General features: G+C 50.2%; 2 protein-coding genes across 3 annotated transcripts in view; one reads left to right on the top strand and one right to left on the bottom strand.

Annotated features, from left to right (window-relative positions):
- SNW1 (SNW domain containing 1) overlaps nt 1-19724 on the top strand; it is a 35369-nt gene extending 15645 nt beyond the window's left edge. For both annotated transcript variants that reach the window (XM_007531187.3, XM_060181346.1), the window contains exons 6-14: nt 498-602; nt 2310-2379; nt 2849-2914; nt 7023-7139; nt 9399-9540; nt 15209-15305; nt 17239-17356; nt 18839-19002; nt 19097-19724. In XM_007531187.3, the coding sequence (XP_007531249.1) occupies nt 498-602; nt 2310-2379; nt 2849-2914; nt 7023-7139; nt 9399-9540; nt 15209-15305; nt 17239-17356; nt 18839-19002; nt 19097-19295 (1078 nt within the window). In that variant the 3' untranslated portion in view covers nt 19296-19724. The remainder of the gene's footprint in view (nt 1-497; nt 603-2309; nt 2380-2848; nt 2915-7022; nt 7140-9398; nt 9541-15208; nt 15306-17238; nt 17357-18838; nt 19003-19096) is intronic.
- A 2-nt stretch (nt 19725-19726) lies between these two features.
- SLIRP (SRA stem-loop interacting RNA binding protein) lies at nt 19727-23680 on the bottom strand. The gene is made up of 4 exons (XM_007531195.3): nt 23541-23680; nt 21920-21978; nt 20392-20499; nt 19727-19831 (listed from the first exon to the last, which is right to left on the bottom strand). Exons 1-4 carry the CDS (start codon nt 23614-23616, stop codon nt 19760-19762), a joined length of 315 nt encoding a protein of 104 aa, XP_007531257.1. The 5' UTR covers nt 23617-23680; the 3' UTR covers nt 19727-19759.
- Nucleotides 23681-23691: the final 11 nt, after the last annotated feature.

The raw sequence follows: 23691 nt of genomic DNA, 5'->3' as shown, positions 1-23691 counted from the left end.
ATATACATACATAGTGTTTAATGTACAATCCACTAGTGTTGTTTATATCATAGTAATAAGCCAGACTTACTACTATGTAGCACTTTTAAATATTAAGGAAAAATGCAGGGCTAGTCAGGTTGATACCACTGCTTCTCAGCTGACAACCCGTGACAGATCCAGACTGCCATGCTGCTTATAGGGAACATTCTGGGCGTGTGTTTCCTCGAGTGCTGACCTTCAGAGCAGGTGCTGTTTGCCAGGCCTCTTCACTTTGAAATCCACCTGGGGTGGGAAATGGACAGGGCTGGGTGACTTGCAAAGCAACAGATTCCAGTTTACATTTTGCGTGCAACTCGCAACTGCTGGTCTCATCCTTTTTACCTAAACACTTTGTGTTTTTTCCCTAACGTTTTGAGAGGAAGTGACAAAAGAGCCCCATTTGGGCTGATGGTGGGAGAGTGACCACTGAAAGCATACACACTGGTGATACTCTTGGCCACGTCTCCATCCTGTAGGTACACACCGTCTCAGCAAGGCGTGGCTTTCAACTCAGGTGCCAAACAGAGGGTTATTCGGATGGTGGAGATGCAGAAGGACCCGATGGAGCCTCCCAGGTTCAAGTAAGTCGACGGCTCTGGGCCATGAGCTACTCATGTGTGCGTGTCCACACGCACACCAAGGACCCGGCCCACAGCCTCGTCCACGAGAGGATGCCCTCTGGGGCACCGAGCTGTGTCCTCCCCAGCCGGAACACCTGTAAACATGCTCTTGGTGGTCACGGGAGATGACTCGGTGGGTAGGATGCAGGACATCCAAGCTGAGAAGCAGGCTTCCAGGCTGGCTCTGCACATGCCAGAGCAGAGTATCTGCTGCCCTCTCTCTCTCACAGCATAATTAACTTTCCTTTTTAATATATAAAAAGAAAAAATTAGCTCAGCGAAGAAAAATGTCTCAGTTGTCAGCCAGCAGGTACGTGATGATTTGGGGATATACATGGAGTACAGTCCTAGGTCTGCGTTCATCGGCAACAAAAAGGAACAAACGGTCAGTACAGTAACAAGGGTGAAAGTCACAACGGTGAGGGCGAGTGAGTGGGAGCAGACAGGGCCCAGGAGATAGCTCACCCGGTAGAGTGCACGCTTCCACCATGCCTGAGGACCCTGGCAGCCCCGGGCGAAGTGCTGTGTGTGGTGGAACAGTGCCGTGGTATGGCCTCCGTTATCTTGGGGTGGACTGGGGGGGGGGGGAGTCGGCCACAGAGCCCCAGCAGGGCCCTGGTAGCAAAGTCAAATAAGAGAGGAGAAAGAAGCCAGGCAAGTATACCCTGTGATTCGTTCATAGGAGCTAGAAATTGCTCTGTAGTGACAGAAAGGGAATCAATCACTGGTTGCCTCCGGCTTGGCGAGGGAGGGGGAGAGGAGCGATCAGAAGGGCAGGGACGAAGGTGCAGAAAATGGGGGGTGACTGTAATGATGGCAGGGGCGCTTTCACGGCTGTGTGCTTTTGTCAAAACTGAAAGTGTATGAACATATATGTATGTTGAATTGGAGCCGGACAGTGATACCCCGATTAAGAGCACAGAGGACTGTGTGCAAGGATCTGGCTCCCCCCTGCTGCAGTGACGCTTCACAAGCAGTGGAGCAGATCTGTGGGTGTCTTTCTCTCTCCCTCTCTCTCCCCGTCCTCTCACTATTTCTTTCTGTCTTACAGAATAAAATAGGCTTGGGGGGGGGGGACCTCCAGGAGAAGTGGATTCAGCATATCAGTACCAAGCCCCAGCAATAACCCTGGAAGCAAAAGAGAAATAGATATATATATTAATTGCATGTCTGGTACCTATTCTCTTTCTCTCCCTTCCATAAAAATCTTAACGTTTCATGTCAGTGCACCTCCACAGAGCTGGGGTTTTATTATTTTAACGGCAGAGAGCAGAGAGCGCTGCTCCAGCCTGGCTCACAGCGGTGCCAGGAACTGAGCCTGCAACTTCTGGAGGTCTGGGCAGAAGCTCCAGGTGCAGGTGCAGGAAATCCCGCGCCGTCCCCTGGCCACAGGCTGTTTCTGAGAAAGGAAGAGGCACATTATACTGTGACTTGATGACATTGTGGCGGTGACGGGGCAGTGGGCACAAGGTTGGCTGTTTTAGTGATTGTTGAAGCTGAGAGGTGGGTGTTTTGACAAGGAATGCTCGTTCTCCACTCGGTGTCCTGCGCACACTCTGCTCTGTGTATGTTGGTGGGACTGCGCGGACCAGACCAGGCGGGGACCCTGGCTGTTGGTTTTTAAAGGGAAAACATAATGCTCTGTCTGTGCTTTGCTTTACCTGTCAGGATCAATAAGAAAATTCCTCGGGGACCTCCTTCTCCTCCTGCACCGGTCATGCATTCTCCAAGTCGGAAGGTAATGCTTGCAGTCTTTATGTACTCAGGATCATTGATTTCACAGATACCCTAAGTCCATATCACTACGCTTACTGAGTTTTTTTTTTTTTTTTAATTTGTTTTTCAAAATTCAGAGGGACCCACTCCCAGCTAACTTGTAGTGGCAGAGTGGTCATGGGACAAGTGCTTCTGTAAAGTGTAGCCGTCGGCTTCCTGATTATTAACACGACTCCTGCTTTGAGTGGAATGAGCAGGACCTGTGTCCGATATAAAGGATGGCATAGTTGCAGGACTTCAACACTTGGGTTCGTGAGCTGACTAGTCACCACTCTGTCCTGCTCTGACAAAGCCCAGTGCCCACAGCTGGGGTTTGGGCCTTTGACTAAACCCAGCCACGTGTCAAAGTGTGTTGAGCTGCCTTTGAAAAGAAAGACAGCACCTGGGTCTTCAGCCAGCTTGTTGATGTCTCTCTACTCTCTCCAACTCAGATGACCGTGAAAGAACAACAGGAGTGGAAGATTCCTCCCTGTATTTCAAACTGGAAAAATGCAAAGGTAATGGAGTTGCCATGAAATCAGCCCCTGGGATTGGAGCAGGAAGCAGCTTCCGCTGGGTAGCTCAAATCTGGCTGAGCGACAAACATAAAGGAACACATGTGTGATCACTGCTCTTTTTTTTTTTTCTTTATTGGGGGGTTAGTGTTCACAGTTGACAGTAAATAGTTTGTACATGCATAACAATAGTTTGTACATGTATAACAATAGTTTGTACATGCATAACAATAGTTTGTACATGCATAACAATAGTTTGTACATGTATAACATTTCTCGTTTTTCCACACAACAATACAACCCCCAGTAGGTTCTCTGTCCTCTGCTCTTTCCTTTTTTTTTTTTCCCCTGTAATGTAAAGGAAACATTAACATGCCAGTATGTAGTTTATGTAGTTTTTTTTTTTTTGACAGTTGCAGTTGTCAGTAGCATTTAGAGAAGGAATCAGTGAACTGAAGTAGCATCAGTGATAGTTTTTTCTTTTAATTTATTTCTTTAGTGGGGAATTAGTGTTTTACATTCAACAAGTCTTCTTTTTCTGGTGGTCACATTGGTGGCCCTTCCTTATTTTTGTCTTGCATCCAGAACATTTAACCGGATACTGAGACGGGGCCAGCCAGTGGCTCACCGGGCTAAGTGCACATAGTACAAAGTGCAAGGAACCGCTCAAGGATCCCAGTTCAAGCCCCGGCTCTCCACTTTGCAGGGGATTGCTTCACAAGCAGTGAAGCAGGTCTGCAGGTGTCTGCCTTTCTCTCCCCTTCTCTGTCTCCCCCTCCCTTTTCAATTTCTTTCTCCAAAAAAAAAAAAAGAGAGAGAGAGAATTCTAGAACAATATCCATTCACTCAGAATTGACTCCAAGATGTATTTCTTCACCCCAGACACTGTTCTTCCTCCACCAGGGTCCAGTGGGCCACTTCCCCTACCCTTGATCTTCCCCTCCCAGTCCTCTGTGTATGGTTCCCATTAGTATTTCTTCCAGCTCTGGCATAGTGAGGGTGAATTCTCTGCGTTGTTGCATGATTCAAACTTCTCCAGAGCTCCTTCAAACCCAATTGCTTGCCTAGCAGGATAAAGTATTCTTGGTGGAAGCCTCTGCCCATCAGAACTTTAAAGAGCTCTTGCCAGCCTTTTATGGCCCCTCCCATTTCTGCTGAGAAATCAGCTGATGTCCCCCCGTGTCTCTCCTGCTAAGTGACTCTGTATCCTTCCTCTGCTCCTGGCCAGCATAATTGTTACGTATCTGTGTCATCTTGGGTTTTGAATAATTTTTCTTGGGTAATTTTTGAGCCTTCTAGATTTGGAAATCTGTCTCCTTTAATTTGGGAACTAAGATTCCTTTAGATATGAATTCTGTCCTTTTCTGTCTTGCACCTCTGGATTATTCCTCCGGGTTCTGTCCTGTGAGTCTCTGGAATTAACCTCCTTTGTTTTAGCACATTCTTGATGGCTTCCCCTCTGGGGGTGAGGGGTGAGGTGAACTCCTTGCCTTGTCATTCTTCTCTGCTCACACCTTTGGCATCTGTCTTCCTGCAGGTATAGCCTCCGCTGTGTTTTTCTTGCAGTCACTGTACTTGCTGTTCCTTCAGCCACTATTAGGAGTTTTTCTACCAGTTTCTGTGTTCGTCTGCCTTTGTTGCCATTCTCCACTGATCTCGTTGCGGTGGACACACTCTGGGCCATTGCTTTGAGGCCTCCACTGGAAGGTCGTCTGAGCTCTGCTGGGTTTAGCATTTTCATCCAGCTGTTGCCTTGCTGCGTCTTCATAGCTGTCCCCGCTGCCTGCCCTGGCCACGTGCTTTAGCTTTTCCGTCTCTTGGTCGGTTGCCACCAATCAGGAGTGAGTCCTCAGCAGCAGTGGCAGTGCGTAGGCAGGATGGGCAGGGCGGACACCGGTGGGCTGGCAGTGGGCACTGACACCCGGCCGACGGCTGGGCTGCAGTCATCTCTCTGGCCTCACCACCTGCACGTGGGCTCGTTGGCCTCTGTTGGTTTTTCTGGCTTTTCTTGTAGGCTGTAGTTGTGGCGAGAGAAAGCACGGGACTTCTCTGCTAATCTGTCGCCGTCTTGGCTCCTCAAAAGAAAGTTTTCTTTACAAAACTCAAATTTGTGTGTAACATTACTGCTGAAAGATGCCAATTTACATGATTGTGTGACAGAACAGTGAATTTGTATACAACGCTTTAATTTTAAAATCATTTGTTCTACAACATAACAATCATAAGCTATTTAGCTCTGATGTTTCCCTACTAGTCACCAGAGTTTCCCGGAGCCACAATAAATATGTAAAATGATTTGGAATAGATTTTTCTAATCACTATTTTTCCTCTGTCCCCCAAATCAGAGGTTTCACTTTCCTGTCTTTTATGGGTGAATAAAGGGCAGATTTTTTAAGAGGAAGAGAGAGGAGAGGCGCCATACCACTGATCTGTCACTTGTGGCGCTTCCCCACGACATCTTGCTCACATGGCAGCCAGAGCTTGAACCCGTTATCCGCATGGGAAAGTGTGTGCTTTACCCAGTGAGCCCTCCCCCAGTCCCGAGAATTAAAAGTAAATTAGCCCTTAGAGCTTGTTTTCTATTCTGAAACTAAGGCCTTCGGGGGTCTGATACATATATATGTAATTCCTGGGTTGTTGGAAGACTCATGATGGATTTTTGCGTTGACACAGGAAAATATGCCATGCCTTTTCCAACAACCCAGGATATGGTAAGGATTTAGTGTGTTAGGCGCAAAGAGCCTGGACTAGAGGTCAGCAGCATCTGGGAGTCTAGTTGGAAACCCGCAGACACTTCACTTAGCTGCGCCTGCAAGTCCCATGGATGTGAAAGCATCGAGTTGCGGAACAGGGTGCGGGATTCCAGAGCACACACGCACACACAGAGTCTCCCTGGCCGGACACATTTCCTTCTCTTTCTTCTCTTCTCTTTCTTCGTTTCTTTCTTTTTCTTTCTTTCTTTCTTTTTTGAATTTCTTTATTGAGGGATTAATGGTTTATAGTCAACAGTAAGATACAGTAGTTTGTACATGCGTAACATTTGCCAGTTCTCCACATAACAATTCAGCCCCCACTAGGTCCTCCTCTGCCGTCCTGTTCCAGGACCACCCACACTCCCCCCAAGTCTCTTGGTGCAGTACACCAGCTCCAGTCCTGACACTTTCTTCTTTTCCATAGATTAGATTTCACAGTTGCAAGACTCTGCCGAGTCTTTAAAGCACAGTGGGTGAAGCCACCAGTGTGTCATTTGTCCTGCCTCCACCTGGCTTCTATATTCACCTGAGAAACAACCATTTTCCTACTTGATAAACAACTTCCTTTAGACAGATCTGCAATTACTCATAAAGTACTTCCTCTGAGCTTGAGCTAAGAAACCACTCTGCCCCTGTTGGAGTCCTAGCTCATCCACTTGTTAACTGAATGGCCTTGGGAACATTATCTGCTCTCTTCCTCAGCACCTTCATGTCTGAAATGGAAACATTACTAACCCGGGGCCTGGTGGTGGCGCCCCTGGTTAAGCACACATACTATAGTACACAGTGACCCAGGTTCAAGCCCCTGGTCCCCACCTGCAGGGGGAAGCTTCACAAGTGGTGAAGCAGGACTGCAGGTATCTCTCTGTCTCTCTCCCTCTCTGTCTCCCCTCACCTCTCAATTTCTCTCTGTCTCTATCCAGTAATAAATAAGTAAATAGATTTTTAAAAGAAACATTAACCTTTTGTTTAATTTTTAGATGATTTATTTATTTATATCTTATTTTAATGAGCTATACAGGGAGAAAGACCAGAGCCCTGCTCAGCTCTGGCTAATGGTGGAGCTGGAGTTTGAACCTGGGACCTCAGAGCCTCAGGCAGGAGAGTCTGTCTGCATAATGATTGTGCTGTCTCTCCAGCCTCAGCCCATCACCAACCTTTCAAGTTAGTAAGATCCTTGATATAAAGGACTCGAACAGTGCTCCACACGCTGCCGGCAGTCTGTCCACTGCTGCCGCCACACCTACTATATGATCGTGAAGGTGCAAAGAGCTTCAGCTGCGTGCTTGTCACAGTGGACGTTGAGGCCCGACTGACTCTCTCTTGTGATGGTTCTTTTCTGTCGCCTTCCGTGCCAGGGCTACACGATCCCACTAGACAAGCGTCTGGCTGCTGATGGCAGGGGACTGCAGACCGTCCACATCAACGAGAACTTCGCGAAGCTGGCTGAAGCCCTCTACATCGCCGACCGGAAGGTGGGTCTGAGCCACGAGGTGCTCCACACGGCTTGCCCGCCGATTCCTGGCTTCCCTAGATGCAGTGGGTCCAGCTGAAGCTGCGGGAATTGAGGGACCGGGCAGAGCTGGCAGCTGCGGGTCCATGTGCCAGGGCCCTTGGGCGCACCAGCCTTCTACACTCACCCCCTCGGGTGGCCAGCTTCCTGCCCGCTTCGCAGATACAGGCTCACTGGGCTCGTCCCACTGCGTGCGGGGTGCTGGGTGCTGCCCTAGGTTTCATAAGCTCCGTCTCATCTTCATCGGTAGCTGGGAGAGGCAGGGAAGCGTGGGGGGGGGGGGGGTCGAGTGCTGCCCTAGGTTTCATAAGCTCCGTCTCATCTTCATCGGTAGCTGGGAGAGGCAGGGAAGTGGGGGGGGGGTGCTGGGTGCTGCCCTAGGTTTCATAAGCTCCGTCTCATCTTCATCGGTAGCTGGGAGAGGCAGGGAAGTGGGGGGGGGGGGGTCGAGTGCTGCCCTAGGTTTCATAAGCTCCGTCTCATCTTCATCGGTAGCTGGGAGAGGCAGGGAAGTGGGGGGGGGGGTCGAGTGCTGCCCTAGGTTTCATAAGCTCCGTCTCATCTTCATCGGTAGCTGGGAGAGGCAGGGAAGTGGGGGGGGGGGTGCTGGGTGCTGCCCTAGGTTTCATAAGCTCCGTCTCATCTTCATCGGTAGCTGGGAGAGGCAGGGAAGTGGGGGGGGGGGTCGAGTGCTGCCCTAGGTTTCATAAGCTCCGTCTCATCTTCATCGGTAGCTGGGAGAGGCAGGGAAGTGGGGGGGGGGGTCGAGTGCTGCCCTAGGTTTCATAAGCTCCGTCTCATCTTCATCGGTAGCTGGGAGAGGCAGGGAAGTGGGGGGGGGGGAGGTGCTGGGTGCTGCCCTAGGTTTCATAAGCTCCGTCTCATCTTCATCGGTAGCTGGGAGAGGCAGGGAAGCGTGGGGGGGGGGGGTCGAGTGCTGCCCTAGGTTTCATAAGCTCCGTCTCATCTTCATCGGTAGCTGGGAGAGGCAGGGAAGTGGGGGGGGGGTCGAGTGCTGCCCTAGGTTTCATAAGCTCCGTCTCATCTTCATCGGTAGCTGGGAGAGGCAGGGAAGTGGGGGGGGGGGTGCTGGGTGCTGCCCTAGGTTTCATAAGCTCCGTCTCATCTTCATCGGTAGCTGGGAGAGGCAGGGAAGTGGGGGGGGGGTCGAGTGCTGCCCTAGGTTTCATAAGCTCCGTCTCATCTTCATCGGTAGCTGGGAGAGGCAGGGAAGTGGGGGGGGGGGGGGTCGAGTGCTGCCCTAGGTTTCATAAGCTCCGTCTCATCTTCATCGGTAGCTGGGAGAGGCAGGGAAGTGGGGGGGGGGGTGCTGGGTGCTGCCCTAGGTTTCATAAGCTCCGTCTCATCTTCATCGGTAGCTGGGAGAGGCAGGGAAGCGTGGGGGGGGGGGGGGGCGAGTGCTGCGGAGCTGGCCTTCACCGTGCGAGTGTGCAGCCCAAACTGCTCTTGGCGTGTGCTCAGCACAAGGCATTTATGGCCTGTGGACACACTGTACCTTGGATTGACTTGCTTGGTTCTGAGAGCTCTGCTAACCGTGTTGAGACTTGTCTTATTGTGGGGCCGGGTGGTGGCACACCTGGCTGAGCGCACATGTAACAGGCACAAGGACTCAGGTTCGATCCCCTAGTCCCCACCTGCAGGGGAAAGCTTTGCAAATGGTAAAGCAGTGCTACACATGTCTCTCCTTCTCTCTGCCTCCCCTTCCCTCTTGATTTCTGGCTGTCTCTGTCCAATAAAGATACAGTGTTTTTTTAATGGCTTTATTGGCAGATGGGAGAATATTAGAGCATCAGACCTGCTTGCCTGTGGCTCCCATGCACCTGAGTGGTTCTCTAACCTCTCTCTACCCCCCATCCTTCCCCTTTTCCCTCTTTCTCCCTTTGTCGCCCTCCTCCCCGTCTCTACCTCCTATGTAATGAATAAAGCTTCAGAAAAGATGGACTAGTGATTGTTTTGTGGAAATGCTCTTTCCTGTCCTCTGCGGAGCATCAGCGAAACACTGGGTCAGTGAGGATCCGCCCGGAGCGCGTCTCCTAGAGTGGAAAGCCTCCTTTTCACCTTGTTCCCAGCTGGGAGCTCTTTTAACAGACCAACAAAAACAAATGCAAACTTTTCCGAGCTGTTCTTTCAAACTGCTTTAGGTAGGGAGTGGACTGGTGTCCCCGGTGGTGTCTCATGGAACATGTGACTCTTCCGACAGGCTCGTGAAGCTGTGGAAATGCGCGCTCAGGTGGAGAGAAAGATGGCTCAAAAGGAAAAGGAAAAACACGAAGAGAAACTTCGAGAAATGGCCCAGAAGGCCCGGGAGAGAAGAGCTGGGATCAAAACCCATGTGGAGAAAGGTAAGGCGTGCTCCTCACTGGCCTGGCTTTACTTTGTGAGCAGTGCACTTGGAATAGCCTCTTTTTTTTACTGCATAGAAAAGTGCTACATGTATATAAAATCACGTACTATGTGCGCTTAACCCGGTGCACTACCACCCGGCCCCCTAAAATGTAAAGATACCTTTAAAAAAAATGCAGGCATGAAAGAGGACAGAATATGAAGAGGATCTCAATGTGGGTCGAGTTTGGGCTACATTGTGGAGGGCTTTTTTTTTTTTTTTAAGTTCTATCTATATATATATATATATATACCAACTAGATCAATGCTCAGCTCTGGCTTATGGTGGTGCTGGGGATTGAACCTGGGACCTTTGATGCCTCAGGCATGAAAGGCTTTTTGTAGAGCCATGATGCTGTCCGCCCAGCCCTTTTTTAAAAGTTCTATACAGTGTACTTTAAAAATCGCTTATTACGGGAGTAGCGCAGTGGGTTAAGTGTTCGTGGCACAAAGCGCAACGACCAGCATAAGGATCCTGGTTCATGCCCCCGGCTTCCCACTTCCAGAGGAGTCACTTCACAAGCAACTTTCTATTTCTCTCCCCCTCTCTGCCTTCCCCTCTTCCATTGCTCCTATCGAATAACGACAACATCAATATCAACGATAACTGCAACAACAATAAAAAACAACCAGGGTAACAAAAGGGGAAAATAATAAATAAATATAAAAGATTGCGTATTACTCAAATGCCTGGTCTTGTTTTCTTTTTTTCTGAGATGAGTTATCCAACTAAATGATTTCGTTTTCCCATACGGTAAACTCTAGAATTTTTTGGCCTTGTAGACTATTGCTAATCATTAAATTTTCCAGACTTTACCCAATGGTCTACATTAATATTTGTATTGGAGATTAATATTTTTCTTTATTGGGGGTATTAATGGTTTATAGTCAACAGCAAAATACCACAGTTGGTACATGTGTACATTTCTAAGTTTTCCGCATGTAACACTACCCCACCTAGGTCCTCCATGGCTATGTCCAGGACCTGAACACTCCTCCCTGCCACCTGAGTCCTTTACTTTGGTGCAATACACCAAAGTCCAAGTTCTGCTTTGTGTTTTCCCTGGTGTTGCTACTTCTCACCTTCTGTCTGAGAGGGATCATCCCATATTCATTCTTCTCTTTCTGGCTTACAGAGTGAGATTAATTTAAGAAAACTCTTAGAGTGTTTCTTGTTTCTCTAATAAATCTTAGACTAGTATCCACTCATTCATTCAACTAGTATTTGGTTTATTGATCACAAGGTGTTGAGGCTTGGGAGAGGGGGTGTCAGATTGTAAACATTCCTGTAAATGTGGCAGACCAAAAAAAGTTGTATAGTACATGAACTGGTCACTATAAGGCCTGACAGACAGCATAATGGTTCTGCCTTTCATGCCTGAGGCTCTGAGGTCCCAGGCTCGATCCCCAGCACTACCCATAACCCAGAGCTGAGCAGGACTATGGTCTTTCTGTCTGTATCTTTCTCTCTGTATAGCTCTCGTTAAAATAGATAAGGTAGTAATTATTATGGAAAGAAAAAAAGGAGTGATAAAAGTGACAAAACGGGGCTGGGCAGTGGTGCAGCAGGTTCAGTGCACATGGTGCAAAATGTAAGGATCCCAGTTCAAGCCCCGGCTCCCCACCTGTGGGGGGGGGGCAGTTGCTTTACAAGAAGTGAAGCAGGTCTGCAGGTGTCTGTCTTTCTCTCCTGTCTTCCTCTCTCCGTTTCTCTTTGTCCTATCCAACAACAGCAATGGCAACAGTAAGAATAACAATAAGGGTAACAGCAGTGGGAAAAATGTCCTCCAGGAGCAGTGGATTCAAGCCCCAGCAATAACCCTGGAGGCAAAAAAAAAAAAAAAAGTAACAGAAGGAAAGAGTGATCAGGACAGACCTCGCTTCTGAGATGGTAACATTAGAACAAAAATTGGGAGGGAGGGAGCTGTGGTGCTGTCTGGTGAAGAACCAGCAAGTGCAAAGCCCCTGGAGCGCTCGCTGTAGGTTTTAGTCAAGGAGGGAGACACCGAGTGTGGCGCTTGGGACTCTGCCTCCTGTGTGTCCAGGGAGCAAAGTGAAGTGGAGCGAGGAAGGGGATGGTGGTAGGACCTGAGCCACCAGCTGCTAGCAGGAGGAGTTGTGGGCACAGCATCTGTGGTTTCTAGGCCATTGGAGACTTTGCTCTAAGTAGCGAGGGAGACAAGGAGAGTTCTGAGCAGGGGGGAAGGGAGGGAGACAAGGAGAGTTCTGAGCAGGGGGGAAGGGAGGGAGACAAGGAGAGTTCTGAGCAGGGGGGAAGGGAGGGAGACAAGGAGAGTTCTGAGCAGGGGGGAAGGGAGGGAGACAAGAAGAGTTCTGAGCAGGGGGGAAGGGAGGGAGACAAGGAGAGTTCTGAGCAGGGGGGAAGGGAGGGAGACAAGAAGAGTTCTGAGCAGGGGGGAAGGGAGGGGAGACAAGGAGAGTTCTGAGCAGGGGGGAAGGGAGGGGAGACAAGAAGAGTTCTGAGCAGGGGGGAAGGGAGGGAGACAAGGAGAGTTCTGAGCAGGGGGGAAGGGAGGGAGACAAGGAGAGTTCTGAGCAGGGGGGAAGGGAGGGAGACAAGGAGAGTTCTGAGCAGGGGGGAAGGGAGGGAGACAAGGAGAGTTCTGAGCAGGGGGGAAGGGAGGGAGACAAGAAGAGTTCTGAGCAGGGGGGAAGGGAGGGGAGACAAGGAGAGTTCTGAGCAGGGGGGAAGGGAGGGGAGACAAGAAGAGTTCTGAGCAGGGGGGAAGGGAGGGAGACAAGGAGAGTTCTGAGCAGGGGGGAAGGGAGGGAGACAAGGAGAGTTCTGAGCAGGGGGGAAGGGAGGGAGACAAGGAGAGTTCTGAGCAGGGGGGAAGGGAGGGAGACAAGGAGAGTTCTGAGCAGGGGGGAAGGGAGGGAGACAAGAAGAGTTCTGAGCAGGGGGGAAGGGAGGGGAGACAAGGAGAGTTCTGAGCAGGGGGGAAGGGAGGGGAGACAAGAAGAGTTCTGAGCAGGGGGGAAGGGAGGGAGACAAGGAGAGTTCTGAGCAGGGGGGAAGGGAGGGAGACAAGGAGAGTTCTGAGCAGGGGGGAAGGGAGGGAGACAAGGAGAGTTCTGAGCAGGGGGGAAGGGAGGGAGACAAGGAGAGTTCTGAGCAGGGGGGAAGGGAGGGAGACAAGAAGAGTTCTGAGCAGGGGGGAAGGGAGGGGAGACAAGGAGAGTTCTGAGCAGGGGGGAAGGGAGGGGAGACAAGAAGAGTTCTGAGCAGGGGGGAAGGGAGGGAGACAAGGAGAGTTCTGAGCAGGGGGGAAGGGAGGGAGACAAGGAGAGTTCTGAGCAGGGGGGAAGGGAGGGAGACAAGAAGAGTTCTGAGCAGGGGGGAAGGGAGGGAGACAAGGAGAGTTCTGAGCAGGGGGGAAGGGAGGGGAGACAAGGAGAGTTCTGAGCAGGGGGGAAGGGAGGGAGACAAGGAGAGTTCTGAGCAGGGGGGAAGGGAGGGAGACAAGAAGAGTTCTGAGCAGGGGGGAAGGGAGGGAGACAAGGAGAGTTCTGAGCAGGGGGGAAGGGAGGGGAGACAAGAAGAGTTCTGAGCAGGGGGGAAGGGAGGGGAGACAAGGAGAGTTCTGAGCAGGGGGGAAGGGAGGGAGACAAGGAGAGTTCTGAGCAGGGGGGAAGGGAGGGAGACAAGGAGAGTTCTGAGCAGGGGGGAAGGGAGGGAGACAAGAAGAGTTCTGAGCAGGGGGGAAGGGAGGGGAGACAAGGAGAGTTCTGAGCAGGGGGGAAGGGAGGGAGACAAGGAGAGTTCTGAGCAGGGGGGAAGGGAGGGAGACAAGAAGAGTTCTGAGCAGGGGGGAAGGGAGGGGAGACAAGGAGAGTTCTGAGCAGGGGGGAAGGGAGGGAGACAGTTCTGAGCAGTGGGGGGAAAGGAGGCAGCTTTCACTGAGGCCTGAGTCAAGCCTCCAGCCATCATGGAAGCAGCTGAGGGCCATGGTGTCGGTCTGTCTGTCTCTCACCTCTCTCTGGAAGGCGGCGGAGCAACCAGCAGGAGTGGTTGGAATCTTGGCAACAAAGGAACAGAAACAGCCTATGGGCAGTGTGGCTCCGTGTGCCGCATCAGGAGGCTGTGGGGCAGACCAGTCTGAAGGCGACTGAACCGTCCACAGGAGGGTGCTGAATGAGAGCAGGTGAAAACATGACTAGACATTGGCTGCTGATTCGAATGAAGAACTGATGAGAAAGTGACCTCAGGGATAGAGAGAGTTGCATTGTCTCCAGAGCGGCTGGCTGAGAAGCAGTGGTGAATCCAGTTAAGACAGAGGTTTGAGAAGGCAGTTGATTTTAGGAGTCTAGAGTTACTGGGGAATTACCCATTTTTCTAAGTAGTGGTTTGCTTCCTTGACTTGATGAGGAGATAAGTATAGATGTCTGTTGTGTACTTAGTCACTGAAGGTAATTAGGAGTGAAACTGGCGTGCATCTGAGTGTTCCAAATTGGTACGGCGGGGGAAAAACCCAGCAGATTGAGTCTTATAAAACTAATTAAATGTTGAAAAATCTGTTGCCAGATATTAATAAAAACTGAAAAGGGTGGGAGTAGATAGCATAATGGTTATGTAAAGATTTCATGCCTGAGGCTTGAAAGTCCCAGGTTCAATCCCGCATGCCACCACCATAAGCCAGAGCTGAGCAGTGCTCTGGAATGTATGTATGTATGTATAAATAAATAAAACTAAATTAAAATAAAAACTGATATTTTTTAGCACTGTGCAAATGTTGAAAGCAAAAGCAGGGTCAAAAAGCTGAGTGGATTGCTTTTTTTTTTTTTAAGGTTACCTGCACAAAGTCACATCACTAATCTGTCATAGAAACAAGGCTTCGAGCAGACTCCAAAGCTCAGTCTGTGCTGTATTCCTTCAGAACAGAAAGGGCGGAGAAAGATGAAGAGGAACATAAACAGTTTACAGACACTAAGGTTCAAACAGCCTTTACTGACCCCCAAGCAGAGGCTTCTTCCTCTCTGAAATATAAAGGCACACTTAGGATTATTCTCTCCCTATTCTTTTATGATCATTTAAAAAGTACGGAATAGGGAGTCGGGCAGTAGCGCAGCGGGTTAAGCACAGGTGGTGTGAAGTGCAAGGACCAGCATAAGGATCCCGGTTCGAGCCCCCGGCTCCCCACTTGCAGGGGGGTCACTTCACAGGCAGTGAAGCAGGTCTGCAGGTATCTGTCTTTCTCTCCCCCTCTCTGCCTTCCCCTCCTCTCTCCATTTCTCTGTCCTACAGCAATAACACCAACAATAGTAACAACAATGATAAACAAGGGTAGCAAGGAGGGAGAAGCGTAGACTAGCTGGAAGGACTGTACTGTGTGCAACGCTGTGCACCTCACTACTGTGAGCATGTTCTGGAAAGTTAAAGACACCAGTGCACTTTAAACACTTGGTCTGCACTTACGCTTGTGGAATTCACAATCAGAATCAAAGCCAAAACTATGAAGTTTAAATGAATTGCAGGTAAGGTCGAGAGGTCTGGATGTGACGACAAAGAAGCTTGTGGAATGTTCTGTCTCAGCTGAAAGAATCTTCTGTCATCAAGTGTACTGATGAGCAGCACCAGTGAAATGATGTTCGATTTTGTTCACACAGAGGACGGGGAGGCACGGGAGAGAGATGAGATCCGACATGACAGGCGGAAAGAGAGACAACACGACCGGAACCTGTCCAGGGCAGCCCCAGATAAGAGGTGAGTGCGGTGCTGGTCAGAGGGGATGTGTGCGGCGAGCTCTGCAAGCCTTTCCCACAGGAGGGGCTGCTAAGGCCAGTCTCCTTTCTCTTTCATTTGATGCAGCCTAGGAGGGGGCACAGTGGATCAAGTGTTGACCCTCCAACGTGAGGTCCTGAGTTTGATCCCTGGCATCGCGTGTGCCGGGGTGATGCTCTGGTTCTTTCTCTCCTCCTCCTCTCATAATAAATCTTTTTTTTTTTTTTAATGTGTATATATATGAAGTAAATCAGCTCTAAAGTACTTACTTTGTCCGGGGTTGGGTGTTGGTGCACTGGGTTAAGTGCATATAGTACTAAGTGCAAGTACCCACATAAGGATCCCAGTTTGGATCTCTGGCTCCCCACCAGTAGCTGCTTCACAAGTGGTAGGGCAGGTCTGCAGGTGTCTTTTTCTCTTCCTCTCTGCCCCCCGCCCCCCATTTATGTCTGTCCTGTCCAAAAAGTCTTAAAAATGGCCACAGGAACAGTGGGTTTAGAGTGCAGGCAGCAACCCCAGTAACAACCCTGGAAGCAAAAAAAAAGAAATTATTTTGTCTTAGAAGAACTAACTCTCTCCAGAAGCAATTTTGCAGCATTGTGTAGTCACCAAGATAGAAAATGCTGTGAACATGGGAAGAGGAATTTGGCTCATGTTTGGGGGGAAAAACACAGCAGATGAGACAGTACTGACTTGTTCTGCCCCTCTTCCTCCCAGCGGTGAGACACGTTTGTTCTGTGCCGGCTTCAGGACAGTGGGGCGGGCGGGCAGGCTTTGTAAGGGGGGAATCTGCCTCTTTCCAGGAGCGCTTCCAACGGAAGCTTCAGACAGAATTAGAACTAGAACTGTCGTAGCAAATGACGTGGTGGCACGGAAAGCACCATTGAGAGCAGGCGTGGTAAGAGTAGAGCCACGTTATGAAGACTTGGCCAGAGTTTGGGAGACTCGGATTCACCAAAGGCAGTGGAAGTTCGATGCAGAGTTAAGAGCACATAGAAAACATCTTCTTTCCAAGCGAGTTTTCCGTGCTTCCATCATCCTGTCAACTGATAAAGTCAGGTGTATATTTTTATTTTTGTTTTTGTTTTCCCCGAGTCCTGTCTTAAACCTGGAAACATGTCTGTTGGTGTTGTTATTTAATGATATATTTCATCTCTCATGGAAAGCAGAAAATCTGAATATCAGTTGAGCCGTGGGTATCCATTCACATGCAGCATGGGAGAAGGATGGTGTCAACGTGTAGACACAGTTGACCCAAGTCCCCTGATGTGGTTCTGTGCAGATGTATTTGATCTTTATTTATTTATTTATTTGTATTTGATCTTTAAAGCCAATGAATTAGCTGTGAGAATTGATAACACCTTTGGCTGTGGAAACTCGGTTTCTCCCTGCAGATCATTTTAAAACCTGCACTACAGGTAATGCAGCGGCAGTAAACTGGCTTCATTGCAACGCAAGTTGCATCCGATCCAAACGGGAAGGGAAATGAATCAGCCTAAATGCCAAAAACCATGCGTCATCTAGTGGATGGGTTTTCCTCCACGTTTTAGCAAGATAAATAGCGTAGTTTCTTAGCAATGATTTGAGAAAGATCTAATCTGCACCCACCCCACGAATCACATTGGCCGATAGGAATATGGACTAGTGCAGCTTCCTGTCTGTCTCAGCACGCTCTAAGGGGACTGCCTCTATAAGATTCCAAGTCACAAGGGCACCTCGGGTAGTTCTTTTCAGCTAAGCGAGAACCTGATCGGCCCACGCCTGCTTCCTTCCCCTCTGTGCACTAATATGGAGCATAGGTTCACAGGGTATGAGAAGGAACACGTGAGTTTGCACTGCTTGTACGAGTGGCTGTAAATTGAAAGTCAGCGTGTCTGGGGAGGCTTTTAATTAGTGACACTGTACTCCCAAACAGGTCGAAACTTCAAAGAAATGAAAACCGAGATATCAGTGAAGTCATAGCTCTGGGAGTGCCCAATCCTCGAACCTCCAACGAGGTCCAGTATGACCAACGGCTCTTCAACCAGACCAAGGTATGGGGCACCCCGCTTAGCATGGGGTCTGTCTCGGGGCAGCTCCTGCTCTCTGGAGAGGATTGTGCCGCAGACTGGGGCACCTGCTGTCGTGATGACAGGGAAATGGAAGCTGGGTGTCAGCTCTGGTTCCTGACCTCCGACCTATGTGGGATATTCCCTGTGTGGCGCACTCAGTAGAGTGCACGCATTTTCATACCCAAGGACCTGGGTTCATGCCCCGGTCCCCACCTGCAGGGGAAGCTTCGTGAGCAGTGGAGCAGATTTGTCTGCAGGTGCCTTTCCCTTCCCTCTCCAATCAAAAAGAAATATTTATTTGCAGAGCCAGGACTTCACACGTGCACAATTTCACTGCTTCCAAACTACTTTTTCATTCAAAGAGAGGGAGAGATCCAGGAGCTTTCCCCAGTGCAATGGGGCCTCACATGGTGTCAGGGGTCAAACCCGGACCACACACACAACAGCAAATTACTGTGTGGGTCATTCCTGTGGCCCTGGAGCAGGATCAGGATATCCTAGTGACTTCGCTAGTCCAGCCTGTCCAAGAATGCTGTCAAAGGGCCGGCCGGGAGATGGCTCAGCAGAGAAGCAGAGGCGCCTCCACGCAGGCCCTGGGCTCGGTTCTAAAATGGGAAGCAGTTCCCCTCAAGTCTCAGTCTGAAAAAGTCAGCCATGGTCAGAAAGCCTCAGGAGTCCCCATGAATAGAATGAAAACACAGGTGGGTGGGGTGGGGGTGGGCAGCTCAGTGCTGGACTTCTCGCAGCGTTTACCTGGACCTTGTGCAGCCTGGCTGCTGCACCTGCTGCCACCCCCGCACTCTGAAAGGCCTCCATCTAATTGGAGAACCTAGAGGTGGCGTCTGGCACCTTTGCAACAGCTTTCTTCCCTCCGAGGTCACCGCAGTGTGAATCCACTGCACCTGGAGGCCTTTCCCCCTTGTTGGTGCTGTTGTTGAACAAGACAGAGAGATTGGGAGAGAAGGGGAAGACAGAAAAGGGAGACAGGCACCTGCAGACCTGCTTCACCACCTGTGAAGTGACCCCCCCCTGCAGGTGGGGAGCCGGGACCCAGCCCTGGTCCTTGGCGCTGCGTACCACGTGCTCTTGACCCGCTGCACTGATGCCGGGCCCTGCAACAGCTTTTTAAGGAAGGCTGAACTTGTTTTTTCTTTTCTTTTCTTTTCTTTATTTCTTTTTGTTGCCCTTGTTTTATTGTTGTAGTTATTATTGATGTTGTTGTTGGATAGGACAGAAAGAAATGGAGAGGAGGGGAAGGCAGAGAGGGGGAGAGAAAGACAGACACCTGCAGACCTGCCTCACCACCTATGAAGTGACTCCTCTGCAGGTGGAGTCGGGGGCTTGAACCAGGATCCTTATGCTTAGCGCCACCTGCATTTAACCCTCTGGGCTACCGCCCAACTCCCAAAAGATTGAATTTGTAAGTCAACCGCTAGGCGAATGTAATGGCCCATTCCCCCCCAGGGCATGGACAGTGGCTTCGCAGGGGGAGAAGATGAGATCTACAACGTTTACGATCAAGCCTGGAGAGGCGGTAAGGACATGGCCCAGAACATCTACCGGCCCAGTAAGAACCTGGACAAGGACATGTACGGCGATGACCTGGAGGCCAGAATCAAGACCAACAGGTGAGAGGCGGGTGTGTGGGCCGGCTGGCGCCTCTGCGCCTCTGCGAACAAGCGGCTCACGCTCCTCTCCCCACCCCACCCCACCCCACCCCAGGTTTGTTCCAGATAAGGAGTTTTCAGGTTCAGATCGCAGGCAGAGAGGCCGGGAAGGACCCGTGCAGTTTGAGGAGGATCCTTTCGGTTTGGACAAGTTCTTGGAAGAAGCCAAACAGCACGGTGGCTCCAAGCGACCCTCTGAGAGCAGCCGCCCCAAGGAGCACGAGCACGAGAGCAAGAAGAGGAGGAAGGACTAGGCCCTCCTCCCCAGGGTGGTGCCACTGCTCGCAGGCCCCCGCGATGCCGGTCGGGACGCCGCCTCACGACCAGGATGAAAACCAGACCCGGGTGTCCGCCCAGCACTACTTGTTATTACGGGAGAAAGGGTGGCGGGACTTGTACTTTCCACACTTAGTTTTTTTTAAAGAATGAGTTGTTCGTCCTTCTCCCACCTCTTGCCATTTCTAGAACACGCTTCCCCAGTAAGACCGCTTCCTTTTGTGTGACTTTGGGGTCAGTATTTTGTATAAGCACTAAGGAATAAAGTAACCCCGGCAGCACTGAATGGAAGGATGTTCGTGTGTTAGAAGCGACCAGGCCGCTTCCCCCTAACGTGCTGCTTGAGATCGGGAAGTAAGCTCTTGCTTGGTATAATATTTGTTTCAAATAAAACATTTAGACAGAAACATCAGGTTTTGTTTATTTATTAGGAGTAACGGTCTCAGAGATCTTTGTCTTCATCAGACGCTTGGCCTCCTTGAAGTGCTTTAGGCCTCTGGGATAGAACCATGAGCTGGGGAGAAAGAGTCAGCTCGTGTGAGCAGAGGCGGCATCTGCAAAGGCATCAGTGTGGAAACCGGCCGGGGGGCAGCCCAGCACACACTACATGGCAACAAACGGAAGTGACAGCCCTGCTCTGCCATGCTGCTCTTAAGAAAAACAGAGAGGGACAGTGGTGGCACCCCTGGTGCACTGTACATTACAGTGTGCAAGGACCCAGGTTCAAACCCTAGTCTCTACCTGTAGGGGAGAAACTTGATATGCACTGAAGCAGTGCTACAGGTCTCTCTTTTTTTGCTATCTCCCCTCTCAATTTCTATCCAAAATGAAAAATTTAAAACTTCATATTAGGACGTCATCAAGTTAAGTATGTTACATTCCTAGTTAAGACCCACTGAACAACTAACTAGTAGCTGTCAGTCTGACCAAAGGTCAGTTGGGGGGATTTTCCAACCCTGCTGCCCGACTTCAACTGCTACTTCAACTCTGTCACAAACACTTGATGGGAACATAAAGGTCCCTCCTCCCAGTCACCCATTACGTGCACAGGAAGCTCGTGATAATGACACTTGCCTTCACACCATCGATAACATGCTTGTCGTGCTGCAGGACGTTATTAAGTTCTTCCTCCGAAGAAAACTGGACCCAGCCTAGTCCTCTGTGAAAGCCAGTATCTTTGTCCTAGAAAGTTCAAGTTTTGGAAATAATTAAGAACTTGAAAAAGGGTCTATGAGCTTCAAATTTCAAATCATACTTTTTTTTTTTTTGCCTGCTAGGGCTCTGTACCTGCACCATGAATCCACTGCTCCTAGAAGCTGTTTTTTTCCTTTTGTTGCCCTTGTTTATTGTTGTGGTTATTTTTGTATTGTCATTCTTGGATAGGACAGAAAGAAATCAAGAGAGGAAGGGAAGATGGGAGGAGAAAGACCCCTGCAGACCTGCTTCACCGCCTGTGAAGCAAACTCCCTGCAGGTGGGGAGCTGGGGGCTTGAACCGGGATCCTTAAGCCGGTCCTTGCGCTTCGTGCCATGTGCGCTTAACCATGTGCGCTTAACCTGCTGCGCTACCACCCGGCCCCCTTGTTTCCTGTTTATACCATCACTGAAAGGGAAGCAAATCTAGAGGGCGCCAGACAAAGTCAGGCACTTTCTCCTTATCTGAGAGAGAAGAAAAAAGGGAGGATGCTAGAAAGTAGTAATAGGTGTAGGAGTGACTTTGAAAAGAAGTGAAGACAGGACCATAGAAGAAAATGGGCAAAATATATATAGTGATAAATACAAGGCCAGCCCGTATCTGTGACCCTGGGCGAACTGCTGCAGAATGGGCAAAATATATATAGTGATAAATACAAGGCCAGCCCGTATCTGTGACCCTGGGCGAACTGCTGCAGTTTGTAGTGGAGGGGCTGGGGACACAGCACTCTGGTGGGAAAGGTGTGGAATTATAACCCTATTCCAATTTTCTAAGTCAACATTAAATCACCAATAAAATGGAGAAAAGACAAAAAGGGCTGGGGAGGTCCCTCAATTTCACAAGAGAACAAGTCTGCGAGAGAACTTGAGAACCCACCTTCCCCAGCTGAGACCCTAAGCACCATGAGGCAAGGATGCACCCAGAGTCTTCATCTACAGAGACTCTGAGATTGTGTGTGTGTGTGTGTGTGTGTGTGTGTGTGTGTTGTTTCGGGCCATGAACTTTGTGGCCAGTTGTTACAAAGCAATGAAAAAGTAACACAAACACCTAGGAAGAATTTTTTTGTTTGTTTACTCTTTAATCAGGACCATCAGACAATAGTGTCACTACATTAAAATTGATAAAAGTTGATGTTCTGGTGAAAAATCAAGAATCTAAGGTTCAAGTTAATGCAAAAAAAAAAAAAAAAAAAAAGATTGAGGAGCTAGCATAATGGTTCTGTGGTTCTGCAAAGAAACTCTCAGGCCTAAGGCTCCAAAGTCCCAGGTTCAATCACACACACCACCATGAACCAGAGCTGAGCAGGGCTCTGAGAAGAAAGGGAAATCCAGTCTCAGATTTAATCTCCAGCATCACTTGTAAACTACACCTGAGGACCATCGTAATAGTTGTTAATAATAATACTTACAAAAGGTAAGTTGCACCTTCGTATGTGACCAAACTGTGCGAAGTGTTGTCTCAGCTCACCTGCATGGAGGACGTTAAAAGTCGTTCACATATTTTGCATTCTCCGTTGCAGATGAAAGAAGACAGAAACTGAAAGAAGTCCCAGAATCCCAACCTTCCCAGTGAGAGAGTTACAAAGAGAGAGACTAGTGGAGATTGGGCCTGGTTTGTTTGTGAATAAATGCCTCTATGGCCTTGAGAGAATTCCAGTGGTTAGCGCTGGCGGGGGTGGGGTGAACCCTGGTAGTGGGAGTGTGTTGGAATGATACCCCCAATACTTTGTAATCTTGTAAATCACTAACAGGAGGCCCGGCGGTGGTGCACCTGTTGTGTGCACGTTACAGTGCTCAGGGACGCGGGTTTGAGCCCCCAGTCTGCACCTGCAGGGGGTAAAGCCAGGCTGCAGGTGTCTCTCTCGCTCTCTATCAACACCTTCCCTCTCGATTTCTGGCTGTGCCTATCCAATAGCTAAATAAAGATCAAAGGAAATCACTAATAATGAAGAAGGGACAGTCCTTTCTTACATACTTGGCATCTAGCAAAAGAGCTTCTTTAGCCAAGAATTCTATGAGGGGAGGACTGATTCCATTTTACAGGTGACCAAGCGGGTTCAGCGCAAGTGGTGCAAAGCGCAAGGACCGGGTTCGAGCCCCCGGCTCCCCACCTGCAGGGGAGTCGCTTCACAGGCGGTGAAGCAGGTCTGCAGGTGTCTGTCTTTCTCCCCCTCTGTCTTCCCTCCTCTCTCCATTTCTCTCTGTCCTATCCAACAACGACATCAATAACAACAGCGACAATAAAAACAAGGGCAACAAAAGGGAAAATAAAGAAAAAAAATAAAAAACAAAACAAACAAAAAAACCCAGGCTGCCCCAGTCCATGGCACTGTGGTTCTGCAAAGGACTCTCCTGCCTGAGGCTCTGAGGTCCTGGGTTCAATCCCCAGCACCACCATCAGCCTGAGCTGAGCAGGGCTCTGTCAGAATGAATAAATGAATGAATGAGACATACAGTCAGCAAAGAGGGGCCGCGTTGACAGAGCGCACAGGTTACACCGCGTGAGGACCCGGGTTCGAGCCCCCGGCTGCCCCGTGCAGAGGGGAAGCTTCCCGAGTGCTGAAGCAGGGCTGCCGGTGTCCCTATCTCCCCCTTGCTCTCAATTTCTGGCTGTCGTTATCCAATAAATCCAGCCTCGAAAGAAGTAAAAAATGAACAAATAGAAAGGGAACCTGCCCGGCCCGACCCGGCCTTCTGCCGTGGCCGGGGTTCGAATCCCCCCGTGGACCCAGAGCCCTGCTCAGCTCTGGCTTGCGGTGGACTGAACCTGGGGCCTCCAAGCCTCAGGGGTGGCGTCTTTTTATTATTATTCCCTCTTGTCGTCCTTGTTGTTGTCGTTATTATTATTATTACTGACGTCGTCGTTGTTGTTCGGTAGGGCAGAAAGCAGCGACTCCCCTGCAGGTGGGGAGCCGGGGACTCGAACCGGGATCCTCACGCCGGTCCCTGCGCTTCGCACCACGTCCGGCCGGCCCGGGCCCCGGATGTCAGCCTTCCCCCCGGCCGGCCCGCGCCCCAGCCGGCACTCACCCGCGGACACCGTCCAGGGGATGCCCCTGATGAAGGCCACGGTCCGCACCGCGCCGCGAGCCACGCGCGCCGCCATCTTCCGCGCGGAAAACGACGCGAGCCGAGGTCGCGACCCGGAAGTGCACCCTCGGCGCCCAGCGTGACACACTTC

Source organism: Erinaceus europaeus, chromosome 22, assembly GCF_950295315.1.
Source record: "Erinaceus europaeus chromosome 22, mEriEur2.1, whole genome shotgun sequence".
Lineage (NCBI taxonomy): Eukaryota > Metazoa > Chordata > Mammalia > Eulipotyphla > Erinaceidae > Erinaceus > Erinaceus europaeus.
This window is presented reverse-complemented; position numbering and strand designations above follow the sequence as displayed.

Excerpts from the sequence above, each read along its gene's own strand:
- SLIRP (XM_007531195.3), bottom strand. The coding sequence starts at position 23,616 with ATGGCGGCGCGCGTGGCTCGCGGCGCGGTGCGGACCGTGGCCTTCATC. Across the intron at positions 21,979-23,540 it reads CCCCTGGACGGTGTCCGCGG|GTGAGCTGAGACAACACTTC; the intron begins GTGAGTGCCGGC and ends TCCTCCATGCAG. Across the intron at positions 19,832-20,391 it reads ATGTTATCGATGGTGTGAAG|CTCATGGTTCTATCCCAGAG; the intron begins GCAAGTGTCATT and ends CTTTCTCCCCAG.